This window comes from Lynx rufus, unplaced genomic scaffold (assembly GCF_022079265.1).
Source record: "Lynx rufus isolate CCGP_SWC_20201006 ecotype Redwood Valley unplaced genomic scaffold, mLynRuf1.p SCAF_12, whole genome shotgun sequence".
NCBI classification, from domain to species: Eukaryota; Metazoa; Chordata; class Mammalia; order Carnivora; family Felidae; genus Lynx; species Lynx rufus.
This window is the reverse complement of record NW_025814826.1, coordinates 52,122,623-52,141,171: the sequence shown is the minus strand read 5'-3', so window position 1 is coordinate 52,141,171 and position 18,549 is coordinate 52,122,623. Positions and strand designations below refer to the sequence as shown.

At 44.2% G+C, this 18,549-nt stretch overlaps 1 protein-coding gene across 1 annotated transcript in view; it reads left to right on the top strand.

Moving 5' to 3' along the window:
* FBXO32 (F-box protein 32) overlaps nt 1-18,314 on the top strand; it is a 35,774-nt gene extending 17,460 nt beyond the window's left edge. The window contains exons 5-9 of the mRNA XM_047074153.1: nt 3,427-3,520; nt 4,383-4,567; nt 10,564-10,746; nt 12,195-12,338; nt 12,782-18,314. Coding sequence (XP_046930109.1) covers nt 3,427-3,520; nt 4,383-4,567; nt 10,564-10,746; nt 12,195-12,338; nt 12,782-12,871 — 696 coding nt within the window. The 3' untranslated portion in view covers nt 12,872-18,314. The remainder of the gene's footprint in view (nt 1-3,426; nt 3,521-4,382; nt 4,568-10,563; nt 10,747-12,194; nt 12,339-12,781) is intronic.
* The last annotated feature ends 235 nt before the right edge of the window (nt 18,315-18,549 follow it).

Sequence of the window (18,549 nt, the reverse complement as noted above, 5' to 3'; positions counted from 1 at the left end):
GATGCAACTATGTAAGTCGTAAAACGTATCAACGTTAACATTCATCAACAGATAGGGAGCTATTAAAATGTATCACAAACATAATAAAAATGACAGAAAGTGATATTAAAATTTGAAACCATTTAAGCATTTGGTTGACAATACATAAAATTGAAATACAAGGATTCTAAAGATCTTTAAACCATCTGTACTTTACTAATTCACTATGCCCACCCTGGCATTAATTTTACCTAGTGATATTCTCTGCATTATGATAAAAACTAATAACAATTTGAGTATATTCTTTGTATCAGACACTATTCTGAATGCTTTATGAACACAATCTTCATTGCAACTCCGAAGTTGGTACTATTATTATGCATGGTTTACAGATGGGGAAACTGAGGCACGAAGTAAAGTTGGTAAACTATGGCCCAAGGACCAAATTCGGTCCCCCACCTGTTTTGGTAAATAAAGTTTTATTGGAACACAGCCACATCTATTCATTTACATGTTGCCTAAGGCTGCTTTTGCACTATAACTGCTAAACAGAGTAGTTGTGACAAAGAGCCTATAGCCCACAAAGCCCAAAATATTTACTCTCTGGCCCCTTACAGAAAGTTTGCTAAACCCTGATATCAGCTGTAAACTTCACTAAAAGATTGGGGTCTGGAATAGGAAGAAATAATATTTTATAATAGTAATAATGCCTTGAATTTGGTATTTAGAATGGGTTTTTACACATTTATCTCTTCAACTCTTATAACAACCCTGTAAAGTAGGTAGTCTTTTCATTGCCATTTTAGAAATGAAGAAAATGGGGCTCTGAGAGGTTAAATGACCTATGCCACAGGCTAGACAGTAAACTCCATGCGTCTAGCTATCATGTGACCCTGCTGTCATATCCACGTCACCTGCCACAATGCTAGGACAGAGTGGGCACTCAGAAAATACTTGCTAACAAAAGACAGTTGTAGAGGTCACCCAGCTAGAGAAGCTGGGTGTGTTCCTATTGCAGGGTTTTTTCTCCTGACCCCACAACTGCCTGGCAGTGAAAAGAGGGACTTTTTCTTGAGATCAGGTTAAACATAGCATAGCTGACATGTCATCCTGATGTCGATGGAGAAATTTTCACTGCCGTATTACTCTTCTTCCTTAGTCAAACATCATCTCAATCCGACCAAAGGGCTTTTTGTTTTCCCTCAGATGCATAGTCATAGCCTTGCGAGTTGCCTTCTCCATGTGATTGGTGTGTTTTTAGACAAGATTAAAACTGACACCCTCAAGAGATGGTAGTCACGTGGAATCTGGGTTTTGGATGGATTTCAGGCAGAGCTCCGCCCGCCCTCCCCCATTCCACCACACGATGAGTCACAGTGCACAGCCAACTGCCGTTCCGAGAGCCACTCAAGGCTTTTGTTTTCTTTCATCTTGCTTTATGCTGGTCATGTGAGGCACAGTGTATTAATAGACCATCGGGCTGGCCTTCTCAATCTGGTTGTTGTTGGTCAGGGAGATAAATGCAAGGTCTGGCCGGTCCCTTGGTGCCATTTGTCACTCCTCTCTTGACTATCACGTGCTGGTTGGTGACAGAGCTGAACCAGACAAGCAGAGGTCATCGGGTGTGGTCACCGCCCATGGATGTGGCCTCTACGGATGTACTGACTTCTCGCCTCTCTCAGTGGGCACTGGATCAGCTCCTACTTCCATCTTTGGATCAGCAGCACTAATCTTAACAAACCAGCCTCCGCCTTGCCTCACCTCCTTCTCCCTGCATGTGTGAGAGATACAGAAGCCGGGCAGGAAAATGTTTTGGGGTGTTTTTTTTGTTTTGCTTTGTTTTACTTAAAAGTAAAATTATGTTCAGGAAATTAAAAGTCTGTATGTGGTTTGACAGGCTCCAAAAGGGCTCCGGGAGGACAGAAGTTTTAAACAAATGCCTTGGAAGCAGAGGTTCTTTCAATTGCCTAGGGCTTTGATCCAGAAGTTTCGGTTCTCCTCTGCAGCCTACTTCTTAGAATGTCACTTTGCTAGTTCCCTCAGCCTTGATTCCAATGCTTCCAACAGTGTCACACTCGATGTTTATTGACCCAAAGTGAAGTTGGGCTGGGGCCTAGCCAGGAGATGAAACGCTCTTGAAAAGTTTCCTAGGAGCAGAAATTCAAGCTTTAATGTCAAAGAGGGGTCTTGGTTCTAAGTCTAAGGTGAGTGCGTTGGGGGCCTGCTGGGCTCTGGGGAGATTATTTTCATTTTACATCAACTTCTTTTGTTCGATAACTCCGTGAAAGCATCAAGCGTGTTGAGGTCTCTGCTGAGTCCTCTCCTTGCTCTCAGTAAATTGATAGTCTCTTGAGCCTCATTTTGTTCATCTGTTAAGTTGGCTGAACTACATGATCTCTAAGATTCCCTTCCAGTCTTAAGTTTCGCTTTTTAACAATAGAATTTTTAATAGATTTTTTAAAAATATTGCCACATCTGTAAAGAATTTTGCTACCAAAGAAAGACCAGACTAGGGACGCACCAACTTAAATTATTACCTTCATTTCTTTGTGTTTGGCAATAATGGGGGTCGTGGGATTGGGACACAGTCTTTCAATAAACACCAACCTCTATTTTCCACCTAATTTGTGCCAGGCACTGTGCTTTATGGGCATTCCCTCATTCAAAGCTCTCAACAATCTTGATGACTCTGAGTATTATTAGTACAGATGATGAAACCAGGGCACCAAGAAATTTAGTAACTTGCCCATAGCCACAGGGCTAATAGGTGGTCAAATCAAAAATTGAACCCAAGGTTAGGAGCTATAAGGATCCTAGCCTCTAAGCAGAAATATGTAGATATACGATACAACCCTGAATTCCTCTCTTTTCCTGTGATTGGCCTCTTTCCACAGGAATTTAAGTGCAATGGAAGATTCTAATTAACAGACATTTTTACTGAATGCTGCAGGAGCAGGAGACTTCTGGATAAGAATTTCCCCTTCCTTGGAAAGTGTGCATCTTACTGACCATGAGGTTTAATGTGCCTTGAGAGTAGTTGGTGCCGGTGGGGAAGAAGTTCAAGTAGGGGTAGAAAAATTCTTGCTGGGAGTGATTGTGTACAACTACAACATTTGCAGGTCATTGGAAGTTTTGTTCCCTTTAGAGTTCCTCAGCTTCACTTGCTGAAGTAGGACAGGCAGAATGAATTCACCCTGGCTGAAGCAAGACTCTTTATATTGAAAAGAAAACAAAAGCAATTAAATATTCAGCCTGATTCCTGGGTTTTGAATTACCCCCCATTTGTCTTTCACTTTGAGCATCTGCTTTTTATTGCACTGTGGGCCTGCCTGCCATCTATCTCTCCCTGTCGATCTGTCTCTACGTGTCATGTGACCCGAAAGCAAAGATTAGAGGAGAAAAATGTCTCTGTGTTCTAAGCCTGGCAACTTCTATTTTTATCCACAGCTGTTGGAACTGATAGCAAAGTCACAGCTCACATCCTTGAGTGGCATCGCCCAAAAGAACTTCATGAACATTTTGGAAAAAGTGGTACTGAAAGGTGAGCGTGCTCTCTCTCTCTCTCTCTCACCCTCACCCTCACCCATTTTTATAGAGATGGGGATGGGCAGATGGGTTTTCTGATAGAGTGGACCTGTCATTAGATTTAAGGAAGAGTGAGTGGATGGAAGTGAATGACTCCAGATGTACTTCTGCCAAATTCCAGTTCAGAAAGGAGGGTCACTTGTGAAAAGGGGAGACACCATCACCCTCCCATCTTTTTATTAGGAGTATCCATTTGCCCTGCTATAAGCCTCTCAAACTTCTCAATGTGGGCACACATCCCAACCTTGGCTAACCAAGCTCTCTGGATTCTAAATTCCTAGAAAATTGAGCTATATACGAAGCAGAATAGACTCATAGACTATTTGATCTAAAAGAAACTTTAGATCTTTGGCTCATCTGAGTCGTTGTACACAGAGGGAAACTGAGGCCCATAAGAAAGAGTAATTTATCCATAATCACACAAAGACTCAGCCAGACAGGATCGGAACTCACATTCCTGACGAGTGACCACTTGCTGGGCAGGATGTCACTGCTGGGCAAAAGAAACTGCCTTCAAATCAGGTGAGCCATTGGTGCTGGCAAAACTGTGAAGGGAGAAAGAGTCTTTGTCGAAAACTAGGGAGAAGAGAACAAAGAGGGACCTAGATAATGGAAACTCTACCCAGTAACCTCAAGTGTAGAAGCTTGGCCAAGTGTAGAATAAATAACAGTGAGAAGGAAAACCACATCCCCGGAGGCAGTACCCACGTAACATGAGCAGAATCGAGAAGAAAGGCCCACTTATAAAATATACAGTGTTTCCAGTATCACGACTGTTAATACTTTTTTCTACCCCCCCCCCCCCGCCCCCACTCCAGTCCTCGAAGACCAGCAAAACATCAGGCTAATAAGGGAACTACTCCAGACCCTCTACACGTCCTTATGTACACTGGTCCAGAGAGTCGGCAAGTCTGTGCTGGTCGGGAACATCAACATGTGGGTGTACCGGATGGAGACCATTCTCCACTGGCAGCAGCAGCTGAACAATATCCAAATCACCAGGGTAAGCAGCAGCGCCCCGGCTTCCTTCTGGCAGTAAAGACGTTAGTCGGGTCCTCCACGGCGAGGCAGGACTTTAAATCCACGGTGGTGTTGGAAGAGTCTCAACTATTCTGATCTGATGCTTTCTACTTGGGTGCTGGGAGCGGGCTAGAACTTCCCAGGAGAGGGAAGCAGAAGAACTTGGCAAAACAGGATCAAAGTGTGGGAACTGAAACATGGTAGGAAAACTGGAGACTTCGATCTGGGGTGGGGGGCGGGAGGAATCTCTCCTCTTTGCCCATTTCCTCCTAAAGAACCTGTCCCTTATAGCTCTAGGAATGCTGCCTTGGATATGATAGAGCTACAATGGCAGTGGCTTGGAAAACTGGTGCCAACTTTTGAAAATTCTAGTTCCAATGAATAATTATGACAAGGAAGCCTTTGGTTAAAGACTGTGAACATACATGTAGGAAAGAGAAGAGTAATTCTCACTCAAAGCAAAAAAAAAAAAAAAAAAAGCCCTATATTACAACGAAACTACTATAAGTAGTGTCTTTTGACTTTTACAACATAATTTGGCCCCCAGCTCTTGTCTTCTTAATAGTGAGCAGCAGGACTAAGGCACACAAAAATGTGAGAAAGACACTGCTGTAATCTCTAAGGCTCGCTAATGGACAGGCATACTTAGACCGCTCACATAGCGCTCGACTCCCATATCTAATCACCCACCGCACTGTTCTAAGTGGTTCCGGGACCCAAGCTGATAAAGTTTGGGTCCGCCCCATCTCTCGAGGCAGTAGCATGAAAAAACCTGTTTGACCTCTTTTAAATAATTACTTTACTAACAAAGTTTTCAGAATGTAGCATCCTTGACTTTGCTGTTAACACCCTCTCTAAGACTTAGTTTCTCAAACCCTGAAACAAGGGGAATAATTAGAAGCCTCAGAATTATGTGACTTCCTTAGTCACGTAGGCTACAACTCCCACACTTACACACACACACACACACACACACACACACACACACACACACACAGCAGAGCTCAAGCCCAGATAATCTTTCAAAAGTTATCTCAATTATTTGACTATTTTAAGAGAGTACATTCTGAACCTTTACCTAGTTTATTCCAATAATTTACCCCAATCCCTTCTCTCAGGTATGGGCATAGTTTGACAATGTGAACTTGTGACCCAGATTCCCAGCTTATCTCTTCCAGAAAATTCACTTACACCTTCTACCTGATTTCTGGTATTCTGTGTAGCCTAGAGTTAATACTTTTTTTTTTTTTTTTTTGGTCTAAGCCCAGGAGAGAATTACCCAGCCAGTGATCTAAATGAGCAAGTCCCATTTGTCTCAAGGGCATCTTCTCCCAGGGGAATTTGGGACACTGTTTAGATGATCACACTTGCCTAGAGCTTGCCTCTGTTCCCTCTGTCCACACCACAGGAGCCCCAGGGGCTTACTTACCTAGAACCACCCCCTTAATTGACCCATGGACACCGGAAGATAGCCATTGTAGTTACTCTAACCCTTCATGGAGTGAGAGGGGAGTGGGGACCAGAGAAGCCCAGTGACTTAGGCCAAAACCGGGACTCTATTCCTCACACGGCAAAGCTTTCTTAACGTCAGAGATTTCCAAACTTCTTTTCAATCCAGCTTTCTTCCAACTATTTATTCCATGATCCAGCTTTTCGCAACCTTTTAAATCCAGCGCAATCCTGTGCAGGACAGATCAGACACGGAAGTTCATCTCACTCGCCCCTCTGCTCCTGGCACTACAGCCGGGCCAAGCTATTCCCTGCCCCTTCCAAGCTTGGTCCCGCCTCCCCAGACCATCCGATCCACGGAAACCACTCTCCCCTCACCTTCTTCAGAGTGGTTATTGCTATGTGAAATTATCTCCTGCCTGGTTCCACCTCCCTGCCTCCATCCACTGGCTTCTGAGCACCACAGGGAAAGACCCCACCATCTTGCTCCCTCTCTGTTCCCTCTTCCTTGCTCAGAGCAGAAGGCAGTTAGTAAATCTGAGATGAATGGATAAACCATTGAAGAGAAGTCCCCCACCACCTGCCTGAAATAACTCGTGCAGTGTTTGGGGGAATATAGATGGAAAATACTGCCCTGGGTTAGGGATGATGATAAATATTTACCAATTGCAGAATTTGGGGTGAGTTAGTCAGCATCTCTAGGCCCCGTTTGGAAAATAAAGGCAGTAATACTGATCTCCTACCCTAGTGTAGGATTTAATAACCTATAGAAAGTACTTGGAACAGTGCCTGACATGTAGTAAGTCTTTAAATGTGTCAGCTCTTATTATTACTAACGGCTCACTCTGTGGCCGGCTTTCTTCCAAGTCTTTCATATTGTATTAATTAATAATTGTAAGTAGGGGTCTTTACGATAGCTCATTTTCACTGGGCACTGGGCTAAGTACTTCTGTGCATTATCTCTTCCACCCTGCCCGGCAACACTATAAGATATGCTTTTCCTCATTTTATAAGTGAGAAAAATTAGACTGCGTGGTTAAGAATAGCTGGCTGGTGCCTTGATACAGATCAGATGTAGCAGTATGGGGACTGAACCTCAGGCCTGGCTACAGAGACCGCGCCTCTACCCATACTCTCTGCTCCCCTCTGCCCTCCTTCCCAGCCCTCCTTGCTCTGAGCCAGTGATTTTGAGAGCAGTGATGGGAACCCATGGAGCCCTAAAGAGCTTGTCACACAAATGCCCAACTCTCTGGAGGAAAGAAATAGAGAAGGGACTTCGTTACTTCAGTGTGAACTGTATTTTAAAGCCAACTTTTTAACAGTTTGGACCAAAGAGAAGTATGTTATCACACAAAAATGTTAAGGTGACATTCACACTAATTGCTTTCTATTTGCCAAAGTCCTAGCACTATCTTCCCGGCATATAATCTCATTTCCCTTCAAAATTTCATCTCTAATTACATGGAGCCAATGTTGTTTGGCAAAAATAATTAATAGGATAAAGGATGAAGGGGAAAAAAAAGAGAACTGGTTTGGAGGGGAGAAAAATCAAATAGAGCCACAGAGTGCTGTGGGCAAGGCAGGGTTTGGGAGCATGTAGAGGATATAGAGAATCCATAAAAGGATTTTTTTTTCCCAATGTTTGTTTATTTTTCAGAGAGAGAGAGAGAGAGAGAGGGTGTGCATGAGCAAGCATGGGTGGGGGAGGGGCAGAGAGAGAGGGAGACAGAATCTGAAGCAGGCTCCAGGCTCTGAGCTGTCAGCACAGAACCCTATGTGGGGCTCAAACCCACCAACCGCGAGATCATGACCTGAGCCGAAGTCAAATGCTTAACTGACTGAACCACTCAGGCACCCCTAAAAGGATTTTAGCCAAATGCTTGACTGGAAGAGCAAGAGTGACTTATTTTTCTTATATATTTACATTCAAAAAGAAGAAGGCGTATAAGCAGTTAACCATTTATCAGGAGTAAGGGCTCAGCATGGGGTCTGGGCAAATATTTTGGAAAAGTTCAGGTTTGAAAATTTGAGAGTGAACTCTGCCAAGTGGACTTTAATAGGAGTTCATGTAATAATTGGCCTGGGAGTTTTAACCAAAAAAGTAGATGCTTTGAAGTGCTGGAAACAAAAAGAAAATTTCATGGCAGTTTTATTAGCTCACAGGATCACCAGCAGATGATAAACGACAAATAGGTCTAGAGCCTTCAGCAGCCTGGCAAAGTCCTGAATTTTGCAAACAATGGAAAGTTCAGCCCAGCAGCCTGAACAATTTAAATTGTCAAGTCATAGACATTTCTGATGAGTTAAGAGGCTGAAGCCGATCCACATCCGAGATTGTCGGAGCTAGAAGGGATCTTCAGAGTCTTCTAAGCTCATTCATGTTGGACATGGGGAAACTGAGACCCAGAGTTCCCAAGGACACCTGGGATCCACATCTGCTTGTCCATTCGGTGTATCTCCCATGTCACCTGCCATTCTTCTCCACAGTCCAACTTCCCAAGGCCCCCTGCCACTTCCCACCTTCCCTCTACACACCTCTCCTGCTTGGCAAGGGACACAGGTGGGAGTCAAGAAGACTGCATACCCCCTGGAATCCTGGGCGGCTGGGGGGCTTTGATGTCCCTCGAACAGAGTAGTTCCCTAAAAATTTGAGGAGGGGACTCAATACCCTTTGACAAGATAGTTTTCCCTGAGCTAAGGAAGGGCTTCTTCATCCTCTATTTTTTTCCCTTGAACGCCCCCCCCCCCACCGCCAGATGTGACAGAGCACTGAGCTAAAAATGTCCATAGTCCAAAATCAAGAGCACACCCAGGTCTAGCGTGAGAAGGACAAAGAACCACAATTTTGGATGATTTGTGCTGACTTTATATCCAAATGGCAGCATCCAGATGCTGTTCAAGACATATCAGCAAGGGGCGCCTGGGTGGCGCAGTCGGTTGAGCGTCTGACTTCAGCCAGGTCACGATCTCACACTCCGTGAGTTCGAGCCCCGCGTCAGGCTCTGGGCTGATGGCTCGGAGCCTGGAGCCTGTTTCCGATTCTGTGTCTCCCTCTCTCTCTGCCCCTCCCCAATTCATGCTCTGTCTCTCTCTGTCCCAAAAATAAATAAAAACGTTGAAAAAAAAAATTTAAAAAAAAAAGACATATCAGCAAATACTACTGAGGACCTCCTCCATACAGACTGTTGCCAGAGCACTCTGTGCTTACTTCCCGGTCAGCACTTAACATACTGCTCTATAATTATTTGCTTATGTTTCTGAGTATCTTGCCAGCCTAAGGAACCCATTCCAACTCCAGTACCAGGCCACAGCAGGCTCTCAAAAGAGGTGGTTTGTGCTGGGCTAGGCTGCAAGGGATATGAAATGAGACCCCGCCCCCCCCCCTTCAAGGTTCAAAGTGTAGATGGGATAACATAAGCCCATCAAAATTTAAACAATAAATGTAAAATTAAACAGTAAATACAAAATTAAAGTTCAGGCTTATAGTAGAGGTTTCTGATTAATAGCCTGTGTATTATTATCCACAAAGAGTTTTTTAAATGTCCCATGGAGCCCTAGGTTTGAAGAGAGATGCTCTAATGGATGGAATGGATGGTGTCACTTAGGTCAGAAGGTTCTGGACGAGTTAGTCCCAAAGCGCACATGCATGTGCACATACACCCAGGCACAGGGTCTTTTTGTTGCTGTTTTTTTTTTTACCTCCTTAATTATTAAGGTTTTGTTCATCCCTCAGGTACTTATTGGGTGCCACTCTATGCTAGACACAAAGGAGACAGCAATGACAAAAGACAAAAAGTCCAGCCCCCGTGGAGCTTACCTTCAGCAGGAACGTTCCATTAAGCTTTCTTTGGGAAAATGCCTTACATAACAAAAAGGCACTGGTTCCAAAAGTACCCGAGAGAGATCATGGGAGTTCCAGGAAGATGCAGTGAAAGAGGGCTGGGGTAGTCACAAACGCAGAAAAGGCCTTTCAGAGGAAACAAGTAGATGCTGGATCTGAGGGAAAGTAATTGGGATGGGCAGAGAGGCCTGGGGAGAGCAGGGGCCCACGGGCAGCATGTTTGGGCACAGGTGAGAAAGCCCGCTTAGAGATGGGTTGTCAGGAGGGGCAGTGACAGAGCCAACTCAGGCGGCAGGGGCGGGTGGCGCCCTGTCCCAGGCACCCCGCCCTTTAAGAAGGTAGCGAATCTCATCGCAGAGTGAATTGAGTGGAGCACCAGAATCGAACATATGCTGTGCTGTTCAGAGGATCGTTAAAAGTATAAAGCTTTGTCAATCTCAGGAAAATCCCTCTGGCACCATTCAGCTTGAGCTGTTCAGGGCTGTTCCTGTGGGTCTCGGCCACGGGTCCTGCATTTAGGGCATTTCTGCATTTAAAGCGGGGAGAATTGCTGCTTCTAATCTCTGATCAAAAAACCAACTTGAGGGTAGAGGACGAGGGGACAGCTGCATCCCTGGAGGGTGTCACCTGGTGATCCGCTGCCCTCCCGCCCTGCAACCCACAACTTAACATCATCCTTCTCCCCACAGCCTGCCTTCAAGGGCCTCACCTTCACCGACCTGCCTTTATGCTTACAACTGAACATCATGCAGAGGCTGAGTGACGGGCGGGACCTGGTCAGCCTGGGCCAGGTGGCTCCTGACCTGCACGTGCTCAGTGAGGACCGTCTGCTGTGGAAAAAGCTCTGCCAATACCACTTCTCTGAGCGGCAGGTCAGGGGGCCCAGCGGGCAGTCCTTCCTTCTCTCCCTTCTCTGTCCCCCACCCTCAGACGTCCTTGGCATTCTTCTCACACTTTAGGCATGGGTGCCCACCCTCCAGGGCTTCCTGGCCAACTGGAAAGCAACAGTACAGGGAGTTTCTAAATAACATATGTGAGGGTTTCCCTTAAGGTGATTTTGATGAGAAAAAAAAAAAACTTACATTTTTTTTTTAATGTTTATTTTTGAGATGGAGACAACATGCGAGCAGAGGAGGGGCAGAGAGAGAGAGAGAGAGACAGAATCTGAAGCAGGCTCTAGGCTCTGAGCTGTCAGCACAGAGCCCAATGCAGGGCTCGAACCCATGAACTGCGAGATCATGACCTGAACCGAAGTCGGATGCTGAACCGACTGAGCCACTCAGGCTCCCCCACCAGCTTACATTTTTAACCTATATGCACACTTTGCAATTTGCTTTAAAAAGTTCATAAAGGGGGCGCCTGGGTGGCTCAGTCAGTTAAGCATCTGACTCTTGATTTGGGCTCATGTCCTGATGTCACAGTTCGTGGGATAGAGCCCGGCTTCAGGCTCTGCACTGCTTAGGATTCTCTCTCTCCCTCTCTCTCTCTGCCCCTCCCCTGCATTCATTCTCTCTCTCTCTCTCTCTCTCTCTCTCAAAAGAAACATTTTTTAAAAGTTCCTAAAGTGGCATCAATCCTCCTTTTCTATAACAAGGTAACTTACAAAAGTCACTTATTTTCATGATATGTTACAGCTGATGTACTTTTACAGATATTATTTCATTTTATTCTAATGACCCAGGGTGGAGTAGGTATCATTATGCTCACTTTAAACAGATGAGGGGGCTCAGACCACAGGTGGCTAAGTGACTGTCCAAACTAGGGGAATGGCTCTCGAGGTGAAGAAACCGGCCTTGAATCTGAATTTGAACTGGGGCCTTCTGACACCCAAGGAGTCCTGTTTCCCCAACTCGTGCTGCCTCAGATTTTTTTTCCCCCAACTTCTTTATATAGACATATGAGTTCAACAAGTTCTGTTCATGAAGCCACTAATATTTAGATCTAGATTAGAGGCACTATGCCAAGGAGTCACCGCATTTCCCAGGAAATAATCACTCAAGTCTACAGCTAAGAAAAGATTGAAGGTGTTTATGGAGATTACCTAAACTTTAAAGGACCATCCAAATATAATTTAGTAGAGGTCACTAGTAAGATGTCACCATCCACCTGTTTCTTTTAAAGACTGGTAAAAGCTACCGTTTAACTGGGTAGAGCTTAGAAGTTCCCTCTTTATATCTTGGCTATTTTTTCCCTGGAAATTGCAGGACACAGATGAAAAAGGGGGAAGGAGGGTGGGAACAGAACTTTTCAGAACCAGAAAACCACAAGCCATGTTCTTGATGAACTCTTCTGCAACTATCTGCATTTGTTTGCAATTTAGATCCGCAAGCGATTAATTTTGTCAGACAAAGGACAGCTGGATTGGAAGAAGATGTATTTTAAACTTGTGCGATGTTACCCACGGAAAGAGCAGTATGGAGACACCCTTCAGCTTTGCAGACACTGTCACATTCTCTCCTGGAAGGTATGTGTCTCCAGTGGCTGCCACAGACCCCTAGCCCAGCCCCTAGGAGCCAGCAGCACTGCCAAAGCCTTTCCTACTCCTTTCCTGCTCTTCCCCTCTGCAGCCCCCAGCTGAAGGTGTAGGGAAACTGAGTCAGTGCCTGGGGAAAAAAACTTTCAAAGACATTCATTTCCTCCACCCCCTTACATATATATTTTTTTATATTTATGTATGTATATTTTATGTGTGTATATATATATTTTTTATGCATCCCACCCACCTGCAAATTCTCCCATCTCTTTGGGCATAGGCGTACACACACACACACAGCTCTCTAGTTTTGCATAACTCACGGCATTCTTGACAGAGGAATGTTGCTGTGAGGTTGGGAAATGACTCACGGTGCTAACAAGCCAGCAGGATGCTTCTGAGAACCTAAACCTACCCATGATGTTCCTTTCCAGGGCACTGACCACCCGTGCACAGCCAATAACCCAGAGAGCTGCTCCGTTTCCCTTTCACCCCAGGACTTTATCAACTTGTTCAAGTTCTGAATCCCAGCACATGACGACACTTCAGACGGGTTCCCCGGCTGAATGGATTCTTGGGAATACAGAGTTTGGACACTTCATTTGTAAATAGTGTACATTTGAAATGCTGGCTCAAAACTTCTGAGATAAGTCACTGAGAGGATGTTGGAAGGGGAGAGATGCAGTTGCTGGCTGGGAATTTAAGACTATGGACTTCTCATTAGAATTGGTATGGAAAATCAGAAATACTGTAAATAAATTTTTTCCCTAACTATTTGCCGGCAAGACTATAAGGGCAGGAATTCAGTTTCATCGGTGAAAATGGAATTTCCTTGACGTTCACTGAAACGCCTTTGTAGTTCCCTAGGGATGTGGAAGAAAAGGGCAGAACTCGAATACAAGATAGAACACTCTCTGTTTACAATGTGAAAATTTGCTTAAAGAAAGGAAGAGAAGAAGAAAACTTCATTATATATGAGAAGTCCCCGCGCTTTGGTTTCGATTTTGGGGGGTTTGTTTTAAAAAGGCAAAGGAAGCACCACCCATCTTAACCCGTGTGGGCACAAGGCCTTATCTTGCAAATATATCACACAATAGTCTACCTCGGAAAGTATGCAATGCCCTCTCTGACAAAGCGCATTGTCCAGTAGGCAGTGTCTGTTTTTCTTGGTTTTTCATCACCTGAAAGTGGTTTAAATAGGAAAGGGATACTGGAGGCAATCCTCATCATGCTTGAGACTTCCTTTTTAGGCGAATAAGCACTTCTTCAGAGTTGCCTCTTTTCTAGAACAGCCCCACAGCGCGTATGCCTCTTTCCCTTTTGTGCTGTAGCTCATTCAGGGCAACATAAGGCCAATTAAAAACAGTCCTAGAGGAAGTCCTACCGCAGAAAAGATAGAATTAGTCACCCAATAGCTGTGAAGACTTTCTATTCCTGTTTAACTTCTTGGTTTGTCTGGGCTTCCTGGAATATCTTCACGGATAAGCATATCTGTGGACTGGTCGGAGCCGGAGTGCTGATAAAAGCTTGTAAAACAGGTTTTACATATCAGTTAAACGTGTTTCCAGCTGCTGTTCCTCATGACAGGGGATGAGTTGAGGGGCTTTGTTTTCTTTTTGCCCAACATCAAAATTCAGTCAACCTAAGCTAGCACTTCTTGCAAGGATGACAAGAGAAAGCCTGGAGTTCCAATCACAGGGAACAGAAGTACTGTGAGTTCATCCTACACTTGCTACATACCCCTGGGGATCTTGCGAGGCAAATATCAGCAGGTAGCTGTGTAGAGGAAAGGGAATCTCAGGACTTAATGAGTTCATTGTCAAATATTCCTGGGATGGGGTAGGGGATGTTTGGTCTTTTTTACTTTTTATAGAACTTTGCTTTTCTACAACAATGTACATATCTTGGCAGTTGTATTTGCTTCATGCTTTTTTTTTTTTTTTCTCTCACGCAAATAAAGTTGCCACTCTGCATGGCCTTGGCACATAGGTGAAGCAGAGATAGGAAACTTGCTCACATTCACATTGAAGAACAGGGTATCCTTAGGGGTTGAACCTTGGAGTGACCAGATGAGGGGAGAGATGGTTAAGCACGTACAGAAACGAGGCAAGGGACCGGCCGGTGATGCGAAGTCCCTTCATGCCCATCCGTCAGTGCACAGTCCACGACTCAGCATCCCAAAGAGAAGTCAACCATTAGTCCCCTCACTTTGCAATGCCTGTGTCTACACCCCAGGGTGTCTCCACATTTCTTTTCCTCATCACCCCTGACAGAAGAAAAAATTAAATTGAATTTAAATTCTCCCCACTGTGACAAATATTAAAGAATAAGATTTTGTTGGGTAAGGTTGAGCTTTAGGAACCCCTGTATTACCTGATGGGATTTTTGCTTCCCCTTCCCCCCTGAGTCAGAGTCACATTGAGGATGCAGGGCCTAAGTGGGGAATAAAAAGCTGGCACTTCTATAATTCAGAGACGTGCCCTCAAATGTCTCAGCTTCCTTAAAGATGTGGGGCAGAGCTGGGTTAATTGTTGCTCTAGATGCTGGAACCTTTAGCTCTGACATTTTTAGGTTTAGGCATCCATGGCCTTCCACATCTGCCCATCAACTCATGACCTCTGCCCCTTCGTGCTGATCAGGGAGGTGGAAACTCCTGGGTACCCTCAGGTTTACAGTCCCGGAAATGTTGCCTGCTTTCGACTGTCAGCACAAAACTGCCAAACCAGTCTCATCTGGACTTTGTGCAATGCCCACGATTGCACATCATCTGCCAGGCAGCAAGGCACATCTGTGCAGGATGACTCCTACCGCCAAGCAGTGGGGTTATGGTTTTCTGAGATGTTTACCTTGATGGTGCCTCTGGGCTCTCCCCATCTCTGTTGGCATTTTTGGAGGTGGTGTGAAACAGAGTCAAGGAAAAATTTTAAGGAAGAAAAGAGAAGAAACCAACGCTCTTGGTTCTCTTTCATTGGGAGAGGAGAATAAGAAAGGAAATGGCAGGTGGAGAGGGACAGGGGAAGGAATAGAAATGGCCTATCTTTGATGCTGTGGTTTGTATGAAGGCATTGGAGAAGAACATAGTGGGTTCAGGGCATCTGTGTTGGCACCACATGGCAGCTGTTAAGCATGGTCAGAGCCTCCCATGTAAATAAAGTCAGTGAAAAAGAAAATACTTGTTCCCTGGGTACCAATCATCTAGAGAATTTCTATTGGCAAACCCTCTCGGGACAACCTAACCTCAAAACAAAACAAAACAAAACAAAACAAAACAAAACAAAACAAAACACACAAAGAATCCCTGTCTTCCAAACTACTGGTCTAAAAGCCAGAGGGACAGGACGATGGAAATTGCTGGAAGAAATAGAAAGCTCTCCTCTCTTTGCTGTACCTACCTACTACCCCCGACCCCAACCCTGTGATGTAGAATTTGAAATTGATGTCGACTATGAAGTAATGTGGGCTTCCAGAGAAAGAAGGAGTGTGTCCAGGGCAGTGTGAGGAAGTCCACAGGGATGTTCTGTATGATGAGCTGGTCCAACATAAAGGTGTATGAGCAGTGAGCCTAGAGTCTCTTAAGAGTAAGGCACAACGTTTGGGGAAAGAATATGTGAGTGCTCACTTCATAGCAAGATCCGGAAGAAGGTCCAATGACATCTTAAGCCAGGTTGCATTATTAATGCTATTACTCTGAGGAGACAGATCAGTGGTGTGGGAGGGTAAGTGGCATAAAATACAAAGTGAAAAACATCCCCAGGGCATCGGGTATGAGATGACATTTGTTCAGTAATGATCAATTTTATATTGAAGTGGCTGGGAGGAGATACTTGAGATGCGCTGGGTTGACATTGCAGAACACTCAGCAACAGTGGGCCTTCCTTGGGGACATGACTTGGTAAGTTGTGTACTGTGTTACCACCATGATTCTCCGTGGATTCAAAAACTTTGCTCATAAGGAGCCTACGATTAACAGAGGCTCTGCTTTTCTGTTGTTTTCTATGTGGGAGAAGGGAGGGGGCTTAGAGTATCATTTGTCTAAGCAAGTGGAGTGATTCACAAGGTCAATCATTTCAAGACATGTTCAACAATGTATCATTTGTAGCACTCAATACAATGTTTATCATAAAATATGCACCTGAGTTTATATTTTTCTGCCAGGCTATAGGGCAATAATGTTTTGCTATGCACTCTATTTTGTGTGAATTTTTTTAAACTGTAATTTTATGTGTGAATTTTTTTTAACTAAACTATATCAAACATATTCTATGTGGACATCTGGGTTGTTTTTTTTTTTGTTTTTTGTTTTTATCTGTTTCCAACTATCTGAGTCTGTGAACCATCCTTCTGACTGGATGCTGGCCTAAAATCCTATTAGTGTTTAAACAGACCTCAGAAACACCCTGAACCTCTAGACAAACGCAAAGCCGTGGCTCTTTGATATATCTTGGGCTCTTGATGTCTTCAGTAAACAAGATCGTAACTCCTTTAAACTCCACGTTTTCTTTAGAGGTTTTCTTTTCTTTTTTTTTTTTATTTATTTTTTTATTTTTAAGAAGAGTAAACCCTCTGTGGTTTTCCAAAGGAAGGAAACTCCTATCCCAGACTTTAATGCTAGAAGGGAAATGAAAGATGGTGGAGTCTGGCATTCCTTCTGCCTTTCAGCATGAGGTAGTGGGTGCACAATATTCAGGGGACAAGTCTGAGCCCATCTGGTACTCAGTGGTAGACCTGAGTATAAACCTGGGACTTTCTGAGGTCTTTACTTTGTGCCCCCTACCCAGCATCTTTTGCTATGTCTGGAGACACGTGATACCTGACCTGAATCTTCTCAACACCTTCGCCGTGGAAGGCAAGCATGAGAGTCCGGTGTTAGGCATGTGGCCATTATCTTTTCCAAATATTTTAAGCCCCTGGTTCTCTATGGAGAAATTCACATTTCTCCCTGGAGCCACTTAACATTTTTACAAACCTCTGACTCTATTGTGAGGACAGCACTCTAGTGAGTACAACCTGCTCGCCATAAAGTAAGCAGCATGTTTTGACAAATTTACTTTTCCCTGGGTACTTGCATTTTAATTCCAAAAGTGGCCCTTAAGACAGAAAATGGCTGAGCGGCCAGCTTGCTTTCTAGAAACTGAGGTTCTGAAACCAAGCTTGGGAACCAAGCAGATATTTCCTCTCTTAGACTAAGAGGTACATTTAATCCATACCCCCATCTCCCCATCTTCCGGCACCTGGCATGAGATCCAGTGAGTGCAGACCCTCCCACTCTCTGCTAAACCTCATCTTCACTAAGCAAAGAGGGATTATTCCAAGAGGCAGCAAAGAGCGAGGGACCACAGATACTTCTGACTTTGTCTGCTGGACATTTTTCCAAGTGTCTCTGAACTCAGCAAACAAAGCCTCCTGAGAAATCTCTCAAAACTCAGGTCCTGCTCCATTTGTCCAAAAATGGATAGCTGCTCCAAATCTCTGAACTTCTTAAAACTCCATCTGCTACAACATTACTTCTGGAGTCTGAACATGACTTTTTCTGTCTTTGAGTATAGCAATGTTTGTTTAATTAACGATGTACAAGTCTGTTAAACAGAAGGCTCCAAGTACTAGTCTATGCTTGCGAACTCTTGGCACTATCTTTATTCTACCAAGTGCCAATAACCCTGGCTAAAGGGGGTGTATATTCAAGTCCACGTCCTAAGTCGAGAAGCTTTACTCCTTTCAATAAAAAAATGCTATAAGGGGTTGAACATTGTAACTAAAAGTATGAGGTTAGACTAATTACATATAAAAAATGTTTATTTAATATTGTGTGAGCTAAGCCCTCCTGTATAAATTATTTGCACACTTTCCTTGCATGATGAATTGATTTTTTTATAGTTGTTTGTACCAGACGGTGGCATATTTTTGTAAAGATTTTTTTGACACTGAATTGCAATAAATGTTTTTCCAACAACACGCTGGTGCATTTTGGTGCGTGCCAATTCAAGTTGGCTTTCTGAGCACATGGACTACATTTATCTTTTGCCTCGTAAGGCTTATATGCCTTGTCCCAGAAACTTGTTACTGTTGTTGTAAAATTTCTAGGGATATGTAGAAAAATGACCTCGCTGCTGAGTACCAGCCTCAGTCAATAAGACAGAACTGTGCTTAAATGGGATATCTCCACTTACTTGTGTATAATAGAATGATTGGGGACTGGTGAGAT